General features: G+C 39.3%; 1 protein-coding gene across 1 annotated transcript; it reads right to left on the minus strand.

The window, feature by feature from the left end:
- Positions 1 to 16,427: 16,427 nt before the first annotated feature.
- LOC143029977 (uncharacterized) lies at positions 16,428 to 16,835 on the minus strand. Its single transcript, XM_076193189.1, has one exon. It carries the CDS (start codon positions 16,833 to 16,835, stop codon positions 16,428 to 16,430), a length of 408 nt encoding a protein of 135 aa, XP_076049304.1.
- Positions 16,836 to 18,956: the final 2,121 nt, after the last annotated feature.

The raw sequence follows: 18,956 nt of genomic DNA on the forward strand, positions 1-18,956 counted from the left end.
GTGTAACCCAAGACTTCCGAACGATACGATGTGGAAAAAAACGAAATAAAAAGAGACGAAATAAGGAATTCATTATATCAAGTATATTACTGGTAGTGTTGATTAAATCAATTTCCGACAACAAAAAAAGAGCAGAAATAAAAAAGAGAGGAGGCGATTAAGCAGATAACGAGAGAAGAGAAAAGAGAGGAGCTGGCAAGAGAGAGAGAGAGAGAGAGAGAGAGATCCGTTCAAGAGTTAAGATTGAAATCGAGTTAAAACTTATGATCCGGGTTAAAGAAATCCGGTACAGGATTGTGAGCTGAAGATGTTGCCGGATAATAGTGGATGAGGTGGCGTTGGTGGAAGAGGTGGAAGAGGTGGTGGTGGAAGAGGTGGTGGTGGAAGAGGTGAAGGAAGAGGTGGTGGTGGAAGAGGTGGTGGTGGAAGAGGTAGTGGATGAGGTGGTGGAAGAGGTGGAAGAGGCGGCGGAAGAGGTAGTGGTGGGAGAGGTGGTGGATGAGGTGGTGGTGGAAGAGGTGGTGGAGGAAGAACTGGTGGAAGAGATGAGGGAGCTAGTGGTGGAGGTAGTGATGGATGTTGTAGATGAGGTGGATGGGGTGGTGGAAGAGGTGGTGGTTGTGGTGGTGGAGGTGTTGCTGGAGGTAATGGTGGAGGCAGAGGTGGAGTTGGTGGTGATGGTGGGCTGGTGGATATGGTGGTAATGGTAGTGGAAGAGATGGTGGCGGAGAAAGAAGTGGAGGTGGAGGTGGTGGTGGAGATGATGGTGGAGGTGGTGGTATAGAGGTAACGGTAGCTGTGGTGGTAGAAATAGTGGTAGAGAAGGTGAGAGACACAAAGCGTGAGAGAGGGAGAGAGAGAGAGAGAGAGAGAGAGAGAGAGAGAGAGAGAGAGAGAGAGAGAGAGAGAGAGAGAGAGAGAGAGAGAGAGAGAGAGAGAAAGAGAGAGAAATAAATACAGTATAAAAAGAAATAGAAATAAAGCGAAATAGTGAAAGAGAGAAAAAGAGAAAGAAAACGGAATACACAGACAGAAAATGGTGATGCAATCCTTTACACACTGAAAAGCCCTGACAGGTCTTGTTTCGTTTCACCTTCAGGGTGGGGGGGATGGAGATGGGGGGATAGGGGGGACTTGGGGGGAGGGTGGGGGGTGGTGTTGGGGGAGACTGGCCTGTTTGCCCAAAAATAAAAGCTACACGGGGAGCCACCGTTCTTGAAGAAAAAAAAAAGAGAGATAGAGAGATAGAGAGAGAGAGAGAGAGAGAGAGAGAGAGAGAGAGAGAGAGAGAGAGAGGGGTGGGGGGTGGGAGAGAGGGTGGAGTGGGAGGTGGGAGGGGTGGAGTGGGAGGCAAAGTTCTCTTGAAAGGGTGTGGGTGGCTCGGCTGGAATGGGTGGAAAGGGCGGGTGTCGAAATAGCGAGGTGGAGGTGGTAGTGGAGGAAGAGGTGGAGGTGGAAGTGGAAGAGATAAAGGAGATGGACGAGGAGGAGAGGGTGGAAATGCTGGAGGAAGAGAAAGTGGAAGTGGAGGTGGAAGAGGAAGATGTGAATGAGGATGTAGAAGAGGAGGAGGAGAAGGAGATGGAAATGGAACTGGAGAAAATGGAGGAAGAGAAGGTGAAAGTGGAGGTGAAAATGGATGAGGAGGTGGAGGAACAGAAAGATAAGGAGGAGGAATGGGAGGAAGAGGGAGACGAAGAGAAGGGAGAGATGAAGGAGAAGGAGGAAGAAGAGAAAGAAAGAGGATGAGGGGGAGGAAGAAGAAGAGGAGAAAAACGTGGAGTAAGAAGAGGAGGAGGAAGATAAGAAGGAAGAAGAAGAAGTAGGATGAGGGGGAGGAAGAAGAGGAGGAAAACGTGGAGAAAGAAGAAGAGGAAGAGGAAGAGGAAGAGGAGGAGGAAGAAGAGCACGAAGAGAAGGAATAGGAAAAGGAGGATGAGGGGGAGAAGAAGAGGGGGAGGAGGAGGAAGAGGAAGAGGATGAAGAGGAAGAAGAAGAGGAGGGGAGGAGGAGGAGGAAGAGGAAGAAGAGGAGGGGAGGAGGGAGTAGAGGATGAAGAGGAAGAAGTAGAGGTGGAGGAGGACGAAGAGGAAAAAGTAGTGGAGAAGGAGGAAGAAGTAGAGGAGGAAGAAGAGGATGAAGAGGAAGAAGTAGAGGAGGAAGAAGAGAAAGAAAAGGAAGAAGTAGAAGAGGAAGAAGAGGAAGAAGAGGAAGAAGAGGAAGAAGAGGAAGAAGAGGAAGAGGAAGAAGAGGAGGAAGAAGAAGAGGAAAGGGTGAAGGTCAGCGCCCATCAAGGCATTAGCTGTTGCGAGTGAGGGGGGTTCCTTTTCATCAGTCGGCAACCCGTAACCTCTTCGTCCCCGACGACACAGCCTTGCGATGCTGCCCCCGGGGGGAAGGAGCGTGGGCGGATGCAACGAGGCCCCACGCCCATGCCCACGCCTACGCCCATGCTCTGATTTTGTTTTGGGTGCCGGGGAAAGAGACGAAGAGTTATAGTTTCAAGTAACAATCTTCAATATCCTCTGATAAAACTAAAATAAAGTAAAATTAAATAAATTTTAGTAAAATAAGATAAGATAAAATGGAATGATAAAAGAAAAAATATGGAAATAAATTAAATATTTCACTAACATTCATGAGTCTAACACACCCTCCCTTCCTCCTCCTCCCACTTCCCTCCTCCCTCTCTCCTCTCCTCCCCCCCTCTTATTTCGTCTTCTTCCCATTTTCTCTGTCTTCCTCCTCTACTTCCTCCTTTCTCATCCTACTCTCGCCTCTGCTTCTCTCCCTACCCCTCCTCTCCTCCACCCCATACACCCCTCCCCCTTTCCCCAACACCCTCCCCCTCTACTCCCTCCATCTCGATTCCCATCCCCCCTCAGCCCCCCACCCCCCTCCCTCCCCCTCTTCCTCTCTCCAGGTACTCTTGCAATACACACCGGGGTAGCCCACTGCAACATCTTACGTTTTCTGTTCAACAACACGCGACCTGTTGCAAGAAGCGACCGGCGGGTATTGCGTTGGTAGAAGAAGAAGAAGAAGAAGAAGAAGAAGAAGAAGAAGAAGAAGAAGAAGAAGAAGAAGAAGAAGAAGAAGAAGAAGAAGAAGAAGAAGAAGAAGAAGAAGAAGAAGAAGAAGAAGAAGAAGAAGAAGAAGAAGAAGAAGAAGAAGAAGAAGAAGAAGAAGAAGAAGAAGAAGAAGAAGAAGAAGAAGAAGAAGAAGAAGAAGAAGAAGAAGAAGAAGAAGAAGAAGAAGAAGAAGAAGAAGAAATTCTCAAGACCGAATCGGACATTATCAATCAATGTTACGTTAGACAATGTTAAGTTGAATAATGTTAGGTTAGACAATGTTAGGTTAGACAATTTTGGGTCAGATAATGTTGGGCTGGGTCAGATAAGGTTAAGCTAGGACGGGGTAGGATTGGATAAAATATGCTTAAATAGTCTAGGATAGGTGGGGATAGGTTAGGTTAGACAAAAATAAGTTAGGAAATCCTATCGGCTAAGACAGGTTAGGATAGGTTGCGGTAGTTTAGGTTAGGCTAAAGTAAACTATGAAATGTTAGGATATGTTGGAATAAGCCAAGGCAGGCTAGGTTAGGGTAGGCTAGGTAAGGTTAAGTCGGGTTAGATTAGATTAGATTACATTAGGTTAGGTTACGTTAGGTTAGGTTAGGGCTAGGTTAGGTTAGGCTAGGGCTAAGTTAGGCCTAGGTTAGGATGGATTGGGTGACCTTCCGGGTTATCTTGGGTCAGGCTTGGTCATAAGTATTGGCAATATATTCATATTGAGATTATTAAAAAAAAACAAAAAAACATAAATACCTTTATTTTTTCATAGTTCCTAAAGTCTTAAGGTTTGCTAAGCAATCTATGAATGGTTGCGGTCTTCCTGATTAATGCATTTACGTGTATAACGAGAAGTTTGCAGGAGTGACGTGGCAGAGGTTAGCGCAGTCGTCCGAGTCATATGATGGTAAGAAGTGTTTGTTCAGCATTTGACTCGAGAAAGATGATAGATTGATTTGATTGATTGATCGGTTGATTGATTGACTGATTGGTCAGTTGGTTGACTGACTGATTGATTGGTTGATTGATTGATCCACTAATTGATTAACTGATCGATCGATTGATTGACTACTGATTGATTGATTGACTGATTGATCGATCGATTGATTGACTGACTGACTGGCTGATTGATTGATTGATCGTGAACATTAGCTTTAAGCAAGTGATAGTGTGATGAAAATATAGTTTAACTACTGTCTCGGTTGGAGAGGCAGCTGTCTTGAAGAAAAAATACAAATCATAGCTAATCTCTAGTTTAGCTCATCTTACAAACTAGAAAGGCCAAAGAAAGAAGAGATTTGGGTACCTAGAATATAAGCCTTTATACAACAAAGCAACAAATGAAGCGGTTTACATGTTAATAAACCTAATGCCTCACGAGTACAGGGTATATACATGTATGTATATATGTGTTGTGACGAAACTACCAGCTAGTGTAACTGTATAACGGAATGCAACTTTGAAGTTCCCTGGAATTTCCTTGGAGAGCGAGAAGTCTTCCCTCCTTCTCGTCCCCAGCTCCTCTCTCGGAAGAGTGGTGGGTCGGTGGTTAGCATATATATATATATATATATATATATATATATATATATATATATATTTATATATATATATATATATTTATATATATATATATATATATATATATATATATATATATATATATATATCAAGTGAAAACCAGTTAGAGCAGAATAGACTGGAAACAGGGAATCTGTATATTTCGATTACAAACCGCAATCCTCTTCAGTGTATAGATTCCCTGTCTCCAGTCTTTTTTGCTCCAACTGTGGTTTTCACGTGATTGACAAATGTGGGATTGCATTTTTCACCAGTTATATCTATCTATCTATCTATCTATCTATCTATATATATATATATATATATATATATATATATATATATATATATATTGGGGCTATTTTTCAAATAAACAAATTAATAAACAAACAAATAATGAAGAAAATAAAAAACAAAATTCATATATAAATAGTTTAACAAATGCCATGAATAAATGAACCAACAAAGACTAATCAAATAAGTAATAACAGGACTATAAGAATAAATCAGAAAAAGAAAATATATAAGAAAAAATTATATATTATATATATATATATATATATATATATATATATATATATATATATATATATATGCAGTGTATATATATAACAGAAAAAACAAGCCCGAATAACAGCAAGAAAATTGCACCCTTCACAAGAACGGCTGCAAGGAGAGAGTAATACACAAAATGGTTGGAGGCTGGAGTACTGAACAGGTCATAATTGGCATATCGCCTCACATAATTCACGGTCATGTATAAATCATTCAATTTTGTCCTGAAAGACTCTTGTGCCTCAGTAAAACCGGCCACGTTAGCCTGCATACGAAACTGCCCACCAAGTATAAAGGGTTACCTTCATTTTTCCTTTTTCCTTTGAGTTGATATTATTTTCTATGTTTGTTTTTTTTTGGGTGGGGTGGGGTGATCTTTTTTATTTTGTTTAAAAAAATATTAATTCTATTTGGGGGTGGGTGGAATTTTTTTTTTTTTTTTTTTCTTTTTTTACCTGTGAATTTCAAAATAGAAAAATTATCTTTTTCGTTGGGGATTTTTTTGGGGGTGGGGGATTTTTTCTTATTTTGTTTTTTAAGTAAAAAAATAATTTATTTGGGGGTAGGGTGGAGTGAGATTTTTTTTACCTCTTGTTCTGAATTTCAAAATGGAAAAAAATATATATTTCTATTTTTTTGTCAGAGGCGATTTTTTTTATCTATTTGTTTATTTATATATATTTTTTCTAACAACATTCTTATTTAAAGATTTTTTTTTTTGTATTACGGGAGGGGCGCAGACGAGATTATTTTAACTTTTTTTTTCTAACATTCAATTTTGATTTTTAGACATATTTTGAGTTGTATTGGATGTCCCCAAAGAACTCTCTCCAGCAAAATCTCGACAAAGATTTAAGAACTTTTCCGCTTGTAAATCCGCTTCGGCTTCGGGAGAGTAATACTCGAGATGGCGGGGAGAAAGGGAGAGGAAGAGAGAGAAAGAAAGAGAGAGAGAGAGACATACAGAGAGACAGACAGAGAGAGACAGACAGACATAGAGAGAGAGGGAAAAAGAGAGAAGGGGGAGATAGGGAGAAAGAGAGCAGGAAAGGGGGAGTAATAGAGAGTGAGATATATGGCGAGGGGGTGGGGTTGAGTGATAAAGAGAAAGAGAGAGATATGGCTACGGGAGGAACCTTGTGATACTCCGGACGGACTGGCTCTGAACCAGTGTGTGTGTGTGTGATACTGTGCTCTCTCTCCTGTGTGGGTTTACTCTGGGGTGGCTAGGCAACAACGATTTTGTGATTTTTTTTTCTTATCTTGTCAATACTCATTATTTATAATTATTATCTTTATCACTATTATTATTATTATCATTATTATTATTATTATTATTATTATTATTATCATTATTGTTATTATTATTATATTATTATTATTATTATTGTTATCATTATTATTATTATTATCATTATTATTATAATTATTATCAGTATTATTGTTGTTGTTGTTGTTATTTTTATTTACCATTATGAATTTACTTATTAATTCTTATTTATTTTTCAACGTTGGATTTGGACTATTTTGGACATTCGAAGAAAGATGAATGGTAGTCTTTTACATATTTACTTCAGCTGAATAAAGTTGCTTGGACGCGGCAAGGAAGAATATATATAATGGATACCCTTAACAGATCAAAATGTCCCGAAAACAACCAGAATGAGTTAATAAAATCATTCCCTGATGAATGAATGAATGAATGAATGAATGACAACTTGTATTTTTTGTTCCGGCTACCTCGAAACTACGTTATTCCTCTGAGGACAAATCTCGCGTTGACGAAAAAACAACAACAACAAAATCCAAAAGAATTCCCTTTCATCATGATATATATCATGACCATTACAACACCAAAGTATAGAGGAGAAACTCGTTGATTACCGACAAAAATACCACATTTAATCTCTGAAACTCCAAATCTCTTCTAAATGACTGAAATATCCCATTCATGGGTCTACAAGGGGGTATTAGAAATCATGGACGACCAGAAGTCACGCCACTCGCGCATGTCCGTGCATAACGTGAGCCTCATTACTTGAGCGCCCGAACAATGCCTGACATTAGCGAGCCGTACGCGGCACCATCTCTTACACGTTAATAATTCTCTATGAATAAGTGGGTCATATTCATTTGACACATGTGCGATGGTGGGTCGCGTCATCAGAAGCGTGCTTGTTTCGCTTACTTGTGCGTTCAAATCCCGCACTTCCATCTCCTATTCCCAGCAGTGAGTGTTATCTACCACAACAATCCCCAAAGCACATAATAGGGTAAAGGTGACGGCTTCGGCCGTAACCACTCAGCGCCTCCAGGCGTAGTTTCCTCATCTTCATCTGACACACCGAATCTAAGGTGTCAATGTTTTTAGTGACTTGAAATATTGGGTTTTAGTAACTTTGTTTGTTTGTTTGTTTGCTTGTTTTATGTTTTTGTCTACTAAAAGACGGACCTGGGGCAACGGATTGATTGATTAATCAAGTGTGTGTGTGTGTTTGTGTGTGTGTGTGTGTGTGTGTGTGTGTGTGTGTGTGTGTGTGTGTGTGTGTGTGTGTGTGTGTGTGTGTGTGTGTGTGTGTGCGTGTGTGTGTGTGTTTATCCTCGTAACAGTATAAAACCACATTTAAACGTCTCAAACATTGCGAAAACTCTCATCACGAAGATCGTATTTTTCATAAATTGCAATTCAGAGTCCAAAAACACAAGAGCCACGGTCACATTATCATTACCGAAATTAGTCCTCTTAATGACAATTCGCGAAGACCAGACCGATAAAAATTAGCGACCGAAAAGTTAGCGATAACGATAACGAAGAGTCGAGCAAATTACGACATCACATTGATAAGGACAATAGTTACGACCTCGCATCGTTAGAGTTTCGACCACATCGTAGATTACGATATCATATTTATAAGGACAATATTTAGGACCATATCGTAAATTACTATTGTTATGAAAACAAAGCGCTACAAGGACAATAGTTTCGATATCACATCGTAAGTTACGATCACATCGTAGGTTACGATATCGAAGAGGTGAGTACCGTGGCTTTGGAGTTTTCTCAGAACTGACCAAGGTAGTCCTTGTCCATGCCAATTCTTGGAGTTCTGAGAGTTCTTGGACCTCTGGTTCTGGGAGTTTAGGAGTTTACAAGGTTCTGGAGTGTTCTGGGGAGTTCTAGGGAGTTTGGGGGATTCTGAGGAGTTGCGGGGGTTTCTGGAGTTTCTGGGGGGAATTCTGAGGAGTTCTAGATTTTCTAGGGATTTATAGGGACTTGGGGGGGGGTTCTGGGATTTCTTGGGATTCCTGGAGAATTCTGGGATATCTGGGGGTTTCTGGGATCACTTTGAAGTTCTGGAGTTCCTAGGATTTCTGGGGGATTCTGGGAAATCTGAGATTTATAGGGGGTTCTGGGGGATTCTAGTTCTTGGGATTTCTGGTGGATCTGGGGTTTCTGAGGGGGCTCTGGCAAATTTGGGGGATTCTGGTGAGTTCTGGGGGGTTCTGGGGGATTCTGGGGGTTCTGGGGGATTCTGGGGGGTTCTGGGGGTCCTGTCTGGGAAGTTCTGGGAGTTCTGGAGTTTCTGGGTCATCTCCCGAATGGATCTTCCTCCGGCAAGCAATTGTCCATAACTCATAAACCATAACTTGACAACTTTGACCATTGAAGGAGAGCGCTCACAAAGGAAAATAAATAAATAAATAAAAATAATAGATAAATGAATATGAAAAAATGATATGGAAATAGCGATAAAAATAGAAACAGGAGTGAACATTACGATAAAAAAGAAATAACATGAACGCTATTAAAATAGAAAAGAAAATGAAATGAAACAAAAAACAAACAATGAAAGTGATAAGACAACGCGTAATAACACCACAAATAACAAAATATATAAATAAAGAAATAACACACTTTGGAAGAGTCATCGAAATGAAAAAAAAAAAATGAAAATGAAAATGAAACTTAAATTAGATACAAGAGACAAAATCAAGAAAGCTGAATAAACAAAGAAAATAACAAAACAACACAAAAAACAAAATCAATAACGCACGATTTTTCAGATGCCTGGAAACACTCGAAAGTGATTGTGGTGGTGGTGGAGATGGTGGAGGAAGAGGAGGAGGAGGAAAAGAGAGGGAAGTGGCGGCGGGTGGGATGTCGGAGAGGGGTTGTCCACTTGACAGAGAAGTATCGCCTCTCTCGGAAGCAGAATTGAAGTGATGACCTTAAGACGGAAATGACCCAACTGGGCGGCCACGATCTCCTGACGAAGGAACAACCCCCAGCCCCCACCCGGAGGAGGAGGAGGAAGAGGAGGAAGAGGAGGAAGAAGAGGAGGAGGAAAAGGAAGAGGAAGAAGAGGAGGAAGAGGAGGAGGAGGAGGAGGAGGGGCAGAGGTGGTCCGGTGGCTAACGCGCTCGGTCATCGTCATCATCACCCTGGCCGGGAACCCTTCCGAACGGCCGGGAATCCTTCCAGACGATAATTAATTTTTACTACAAATGTAATCTATCTTGTTCTGTTTAGCGTCAGGGGATTTCATTCAGCTAAGGGAGGGGGAGGGGGAGGGAGGGTGTTAAGGATGTATCATACTCTACATTAAGGTGACGTCAGGTGATTTTATTCAGCTGAAGGATAAACGTGGACGAGAAATTAAGTTCTCGATCCAATATGGTCATGTACCTCACTTTAGTGATTATATTCTGGCTGACGCCAAATGATCTTATGAAATGAGAAAGGACCCTATAAACACAAGGTTTCTCTCTTTCTCTCTCTCTCTCTCTCTCTCCCTCTCTCTCTCTCTCTCTCTATCTATCTATATATATATAGTATATATATAAATATATATACATGAATATATATATATAAATATCTATATATATATATATCTATATATATATCATATATATATATATATATATATATATACATATATCTGTCCTTTTCTCTCTATCAACCAGCGACTTCCACAATACACCACAGTCACCTTTCCATACACACTCTTACACAATTACACACGTACCCAGAGTACTTACACATCATTGAATCAACCCTTTTAACACCTTCAACCCATCCACCTATCCAGCACTTCTCTCAACTTCCCTCAATCTTTGAACTTATCCACACAACTGTACCAGCGTGAGCAACTGCTCTATATATCCTCTTCTTATCTTTAAAGTTTTAATTTTTTCTCACACTTCTCGTCATCTATCTTATCCTTTCTATCATCAATCGTCAACAGATTTTACCCAAAATACCCAAAGACTTTTTCTCTTTTTCTCTTTTATTTTTGTTTGTATGTGTGTGTGTGTGTGTGTGTGTGTGTGTGTGTGTGTGTGTGTGTGTGTGTGTGTGTGTGTGTGTGTGTGTGTGTGTGTGTGTACGTGTGTGTGTGTTCTCACGATCACCCACAATACATATACACATATACGGTTTTACCACATACAAGCCACTGAACCAATTTTGAAATATTGACAAGCGTACGATTGCACAAGCGTGGTTGGGTGCATGCAAGAAGGCCTCGAACACACGCCCGAACGCCCTTCATCGCAAAGCGCCGTTATGCATCTACTCACGGCTCGAACCCCGTTAGCCAATCGAGTTCGAGAAGAGAGTTCGAGCCCAGTAAGGTCATGTCATTTAGTTCGAGAATTCTAAAGGCATACTCAGTCATTCTTCGCGGCTATAGAGTGTGTACCTAGACGACTGCAAGTCTCCACAAAAGACGGGTTCCGTACATAGTAACACACACACACACACACACACACACACACACACACACACACACACACACACACACACACACACACACACACACACACACACACACACACACACACATGCCGTATACAACAACTTGGTCAATACAATTAGCAAATGGATATACATATATACATGTATGTACAGTTTGTACGCATGGATGTATAGGTGTTCACGTAAGTCTACATGTAACTGCATATATGAAAAACATGTAAAAGAAATCTTACTTTATCTGAAATATTATGTAATAATAAAAACAAGTATAGGCACCGCACAATATATATATATATATATATATATATATATATATATATATATATATATATATATATATATATATATACATATATATATATATAAGATATATATATATATATATATACACACACATATATAGATATATATATACATATATATATATACATATAGATACATATATATATATATATATATACATATATATATATATATATATATATATATATATATACACACATGATACAACGCGAAGAAATCATATCCTTTGCCCAACTCCCATAGTAAATTTTCTTATTTCCTAAATGGCCCAGACTTAAGAATCACACAGCCTCACCTACACACAGGAAAACAACCCTTACATCCATATTCCATTGGGGCGATAATCGTTCGAAAGCACGTGGACACACAGTGCATGGAGTATTTTCTACCCTATCGGCTCGAGCAGTTGGGTTCTTATCACGAAGGCAAAGTTTATTTTACGAAAAAGACGGACATAGTTGGTGGTAAAGTTGGTAACTACATACACAAAACCCACCATGCAGTGTATCGATATATTTTTTCTAATATTATTCTAACGGTTAGAATATAGAGGTTAGAATGTAGCCTATACATACTAAACCAAATTACCTGCCACCTGTATTCTAAATATGTTATTTTGATGTTTTTAGACGAATATTTTGTGTCATCTAGTATATTTTAACGCGTACGATTTACTAAAACTGTGAATTGTGGATTGTCTCAGTAGGTAAGTCAACATGCTTGTTTTTATTAGCGAACAACTCTCGGCCACTAATAAGTGTACATATACTACTTGTAATGAATTATACAAGAAGTTATATAAAATTTCTATTTCCATCTGTACGCTCATTCTTATTACTGTATGTCTCACTCGCTCATTATTGTATATTTATTATCTATGTACTTTATTGAACGCCAAATAAATTATCAAACAAGCTTCACCTGTTAATTAGTTAACATGTACCTATGAAATATCGTATTAATAAAAAATGAATATCTTTTTTATCAACATTTTTACCTTTATTCTTCATGAAAATAACGGCCAATGTTATCAATTTTCTGTACCCTTGAGTCATAAAATATCGTTTCAATAACAATATTTTCATCTTGATCAACATTTTCACCTTTATGCTTGATGTAAATAAGGTCTAATTTGACCAAGTTTCTGTCCCCTTCGAGTCACAAAATATCGTATTAATAACAACATTTCCATTGGGATCAACATTTTCACCTTTATGCTTCGTGTAAATAAGGACTAATTTTGTGTCTTCCTGAGTCATAACCTTTGAAGTAGAGCATCCAATGTAACATCAGCATGGCCCTGAAGGGAGTACGTCTGCATAATATATTGGGTTTTCTGTCAAGGCCAAATTATCGTAATTTACGTGATTTCCCTCTATTCTTCCGTGATAAGCATCACCTCCGAATGGAAGTTTCCGTCGTAATGCGTCGCAATCCGTCACAATTGCACAAATGGAGCGTGCGGCGACTTTTCAACATGTAAATTGTACCTCCAGGCAAACGGAAGAATGTGGTACCAAGCTGTTTTGTTATTATACGTGGGGACAAGATGCTGTAATGACTGCCATTTACTTTATATTATTTGTTTGTTATTATTTGTCTGTTTGTTTGTTTGCTTGATATTCTTTTATTATCAGTTATCTGTCAATTTGTTATTATTTACTATTCACCTGTTTCTTTATTATTTAACTATACCTATGCATTTATTCATTTTATTCATTATTATTTATATTATTATAATTCTTATTTATTTATCTATCTATTTATTTATTTATAATTAATATAATTTTTTTTCGCATCCGACCTAGTTATGGGCCAAAAGGTCTTTTGTCGGCATGCTACGCCTTTGTAATGATTCAGTAACCCCCTTTACAGGGAGGAAAACGCCTTTTGTTGTATATAATACAGATAACACAAATATATATGTTGTTCAGAAGGGTCTTACATATTTCTATACAAAGCACTACTGTAATCAAGGTTAATTCTTTGTGATTAAATTTGTAATTATGTAACAACGAAAGAACTGTTTGTACTGTGAATATTCCGTGTACGCAATATCTTTACACATGAAAATATTATATATTGTAACACGATTCTTGCAGAGGAAATTACATGCCTTGCAACCATAACTAAACATTCTTAATATCACAGAATAATCTAAAACCTTTTCGTGGCCGTATATATCCTCCTTCGATCCTACATAAACTTTCGCGAAACCTCATTATCGCGAAATGACACCAGAACACATTGAGCGTTTTGCATATATTTCCCATTCACGACTTCGCGATTTTTTTTTTCTTGAGCTAAATTTCTTGCAATATCGTGCCAATGTACACCGCACATTTTGTGCAGATTTCGCCTCGGTTTTGCACTTCAGTCCTGTAATTTAAGCCTGGCTTAACCATGGTTTAGCTTGAATATATTACCCACTATATCACTCGACGCGTTTGCTTAACGAGTTGGGGTCAGTTCGCACATGGTGCCAAGTGGAACATAACAATGCCGCATTTGGCAGCACATCGTCATGTGGAACATCATATGAGAATGTGGCACCTCATATGATAATGTTAAATGTGGCACATCATGTGCCATATGAGAACGTGGCACCTCAGATGAGAACGTGGCACCTCATATGAGAACTTGGCACTTTCATCAGAACATGGAACTTCATATGAAAACATAACATCTCATATGAGAACGTGGTACCTCATATGAGAACGTGGCACCCCATATGAGAACGTGGCACTTCATATGATAATGTGGCACCTCATATGAGAACGTAACACCTCAAATGAGAATGTGGCACCTCATATGTGAACGTGGCACCTCATATGAGAGCGTGGCACCTCACATAAGAACGTGGCACCTCATATGATAATGTGGCATATCATATGAGAACGTGGTACCTCATATGAGAACTTGGCACTTCATATGAGAACATGGCTCCTCATATGAGAACTTGGCACTTTCATGAGAACGTGGAACTTCATATGAGAACATAACATCTCATATGAGAACGTGACACCTCATATGAGAACTTGGCATCTCATATGAGCACGTGACAACTCATATGAGAACGTGGCACCAGATATGAGAACGCAACACCCCATATGAGAACGTGGGACCTCATATGGGAATGTGGCACCTCATATGAGAACGTAACACCTCAAATCCTTATATAAGAACGTGGTACCTCATGTGGGAACGTGGCACTTTATATGAGAAACTGGTATCTCATATGAGAACGTGGCGCCTCATTTGAGATATCACCACATATGAGAACGTGTCACCACATATGAGAACATAGCACATCACATGAGGTGGAGTTTGATGACATGCTGTAACATCACAACATCACACCAAATTTAATTTGATTGATTGATTAAATTATTTGCTTATTTATTTGTTTTATAATTCGGTTGAACTGTGGCCTGGTAGAATGCTTTATATATTTTATTCCATTTATTTTTAACTGATGATAACTGGTTGGGATAATCGTGTTAGTGAAACAGGATGATACGAAATCGAGGTTTGAAGCGTGTATGTGTAAAGCAATATGGTGGACAAACAAATGTGACCAGTATACATAAATGATATACAAAAACATATTTTCATTATTATTGTTGTATTAATTTTGTTGAAAAAATCACTTTTAACATAGGGAATTATTGTATATGAAAATACATGAAAAAATATACAAATAATTGTTTTCATTGTTATCGTATTAATGGAAATTTATTTACAAAATTTGATATTTGTTATTTGGAAGCTAGTATGCATAAGATATATCAAATAACAAGTAGAGATACATCTCCTTGGCTGTGGAACGCGGCGGGACAGTTTGTATGTCCCGCAATAGTACATCACCGTTAACTTTAGTGAACTTATAAAGTTTAAAGTTTTCTCGTAGATTAGCTAACCGGTGTCAAACTAGAAAGAAGTTTGACACTTTCATCCCATATGTTCATAACTATATATCAAAAGTCTGTAAGCCAGTGCGCACACGCTACAAAAAAAAAAAAAATACTCAAAGCAAACAAGACATGCGCAAACAAGAATCATGGAAACAAAGGCAATGTATATATATATATATATATATATATATATATATATATATATATATATACATACATATATATATATATATATATATATATATATATATATATATATATATATATATATATATACTGTATATATTTCCGAATATATTTCCATCGAGGTACATACTCCTGTTAGTGTTTGCAAGGAATTGAAAAGGAAAAGTATTGTGATTGATATGATATATACATATACATATATATATATATACATATATAGATATATATAATACATATATATATATATATATATACACATATGTACATATGTATATTATATATACATATATATATATATATATATACACATGCATATATATACATATATATATATATATATATATACATATATATATATACATATATATATATATATATATATACATATATATATATATATATATATATATATATATATATATACTAAAATTCAGCACATATCTCTATTCAGTTGATATGGATAACGTTTTCCTTATTTTGGCTGTTCACGCATTTCTTCATGTCTGTTTGCGTGTGTGTATGTGTGTGTGTGTGTGTGTGTGTGTGTGTGTGTGTGTGTATCTTGGTGTGTGTGTATCTTGGTGTGTGTGTATCATCATCGGTCAAGTGGGGGCATACGCCAGGGAGCGCTTTACTTTACTCACACGCCGGTGCCAGTCCCTACGGTCTCTCAGATCAAGCTTCCATGCAGGCACCCTTCTACTCCAAACAGCTCTCGACAGGTTCGATCCACTTGCCCCTTCAGCCATGAATTCTGTGGGCGTCCCCTTCGTCTCCTCCATCGAGGGTCGTCTTTTGTGGAGACAACGCTGAATAGGATCACCATCAGGGAAACGTGCCACTACATAGAAGAAGTTGACGTTCACACGAATTATGCCGGTCCTTGGCCTAGACTGAGTCTCACAGTATAGTCTCTGGTTCGATACGATGTCATTCCAGCGATGGCCCATTATTCTTCGAAGGCGCTTAGTGCCAAAGACATCGAGACGCCTCTTCAAGTCAGAATTCAATGTCCATGTCTCAACCCTACAGCAAGACAGGGAGCACAAGTGACATGAAGATTCGAATCTTAGTTCTCCTTCATGAATAACGACGACGCCATATACTCTGGTTGAAAGAGTCCGTGTCACCATGGGAAATGCCTATTCTTCGAAGTACATCTTGATATGATCCACCACCGTTATGTACTATATTGCCAAGGTACATAAAGCTTCCCAAGACCTCAATATCCTCGCCATATGCATGGACAATTTGAACTGTGTCATCCAGTAAACCCCCGAACTCCTGAACTTTGATCTCTGTCCAGGAGACCTCAAGTCCAAACGGTCTCGACTCCCTGCGCAGTGACTCGAGGCCTGCAACCAGGACCTCCAACGTTTCCGCAAGGAGGACAGCATCATCAGGAAACAAAAGGTCAGTGACCTTTGTGTTGCTAATAGATGCTCCGCAACGACAGTGATTGACAACTCTGTCCAATATCCAATCCATTCAGTTGTTGAAAAATGCTGAGGCGAGGACACACCCTCGTCTCACTCCTGAATTAACAGGAAAGAAACTAGACACGCCTCCTCCATACTTTACAGTGTTCCCTGTCCCAGATTATATGCCAAATATCAAGTCAATAATCCTTGCAAGAACTCCAACGGGTCCGCAGAAGATCCCAGAGCACTCCACGATGCACCGAGTCGAACACCCTCTTGAGATCAAAATAAACTGCAAGAAACCCTTGTTGAAATTCACGTCGGCGCTCCACAAGAATACGAAGCGTTAGGATCCGATCAGTTGTTGATTTACCTGGCGTGAGTCCAGACTCTTTAGACCTATGAAACTTTAGCAGGGTTCTGCGGATCGTATTGGAAAAAGAATGTTCCAGGCGCACACACGGAGAGCCCGCGGGAGGTTCATCCCGGGGCTGGATCGGCGTGTTGGTACCTCATTTGCAACACCCCGGCACCCCGAGCAGCTGGCTTGGTGACTTTAACGGGGATAGGCTACAAGCTCATTCCCACCATATGTGTCCAGTATGGTCGCCATGGACATATGCCTGTGATTCGCCCTCCCACGCCCCCACCCACCACCGAGCCCAATGAAGGGAGACCGATATTTGGGTATACATATTAACCCAATAGTCACAGGGTTCATGGGAGAATATACGAACCCATCACCTTGACACTAGGGGATGACAGCCGGGTAACGTGCGGTGTCGACCCAGGTGGGAGTTGTTTGACTCAGGGCGTGCCTGGCCCCCAGATTCAAGTTAGTGAGTCCAGCCGATTTGCTTTCCCTAGTCAAGAAGGGTCAAATATCCTGAATAGAGAACCAAAGGGCCGTATTGCTAGTCTCAGGGGGGCACCTCAGCGCAACCACGGCACTGGGGCATCACTCCTCCGGGACTCCCGTCTCCAGGCTCTGGAGGGATGCCACGCACGGCAAACACGGGGGTAGGTGACATATAACGGAGTTGGATAGTCACTGACTCAGAGTTCATCTGCCCTTTTGATGTTGTTTTTTTTCCTCCATCTAGGTGTCCAACCCACCCAGGATCCTCACTGACAGGTCACTAATGGAGGAGCCGGTTTAGTCGCCGACAATCCGATCATGCGACAGGTAGTACTCGGTTTCATGGTACCAGTAGAGGGACAGCCGCCTCACCTGACTGTGTGTGTACAATTGTATATGTCTCTGTGTGCATCTGCCTGCATGCGTGTGTGTGTGTGTGTGTGTGTGTGTGCGTGTGTGTGTGTGTGTTTGTGTGTGTGTGTGTGTGCGTGTGTGTGTGTGTGTTTGTGTGTGTGTATGCATATGTGTAACTACCTGTGTGTGTATGCGTGCGGGCGCACAATACCTTATACAGAATTCTGATATTCACACAAGTGTACATACAAAAAGAAAATGAAAATGAAAACATAAATAAATTCTTAATCAGATGCTTAGTCATACGAACCTATATAAATGTCTACAAGTGCAATGGAGATAAAATCAAATAATGATTAAACATTTTCCCGATTATTAATTTTTATTAATAGAAGAAATAAAATCTTACAGCCTATGACCAGGATATCTCTATCTATTAATTATCAATACCTTTCAAGTATTTCATATCATGCATATTTCTGCATGATATGAACATTGCAAAAACATGTATAGCTCTGCATGCTGTTCTTTGCATTTCTGCATTATAACTCCTCAAATAAGTTATTAACATTTCTAACTTCTTAACCTTGATTAATTTTCTTAAAATTTGAACATCTACATGTGATCGGACTGGCTGTTGAACAATACAATAAAGGTACTTTTTTACATGTTGATACAATGAAAAGTAACATCAATAGTTTAATTTAACTAAATCATTAAACAAATACAATGTCTACCAAAATGATAAAAACAGAAATGAAATAAATATAGGTTCTGTTAAGTGTTTAAATAAATCAGATAATGATAACATGAACTGATAATAATGGCTTTGAACAAGCCATATTTGTTCAATTGAAGCTAGCCAGTCAGATGTTCACATTTTACGAGTCGCTGGTGTCACATAACTTCACAGAATTACGTCTGTCCTCTCCAGTGTAAGTCCTGACTTCATTTCAGTCTTCATAAATGCAGAGG

The sequence above is a fragment of the Oratosquilla oratoria genome, chromosome 11, assembly GCF_046742065.1.
Source record: "Oratosquilla oratoria isolate Oo_2021 chromosome 11, ASM4674206v1, whole genome shotgun sequence".
Classification (NCBI taxonomy): domain Eukaryota; kingdom Metazoa; phylum Arthropoda; class Malacostraca; order Stomatopoda; family Squillidae; genus Oratosquilla; species Oratosquilla oratoria.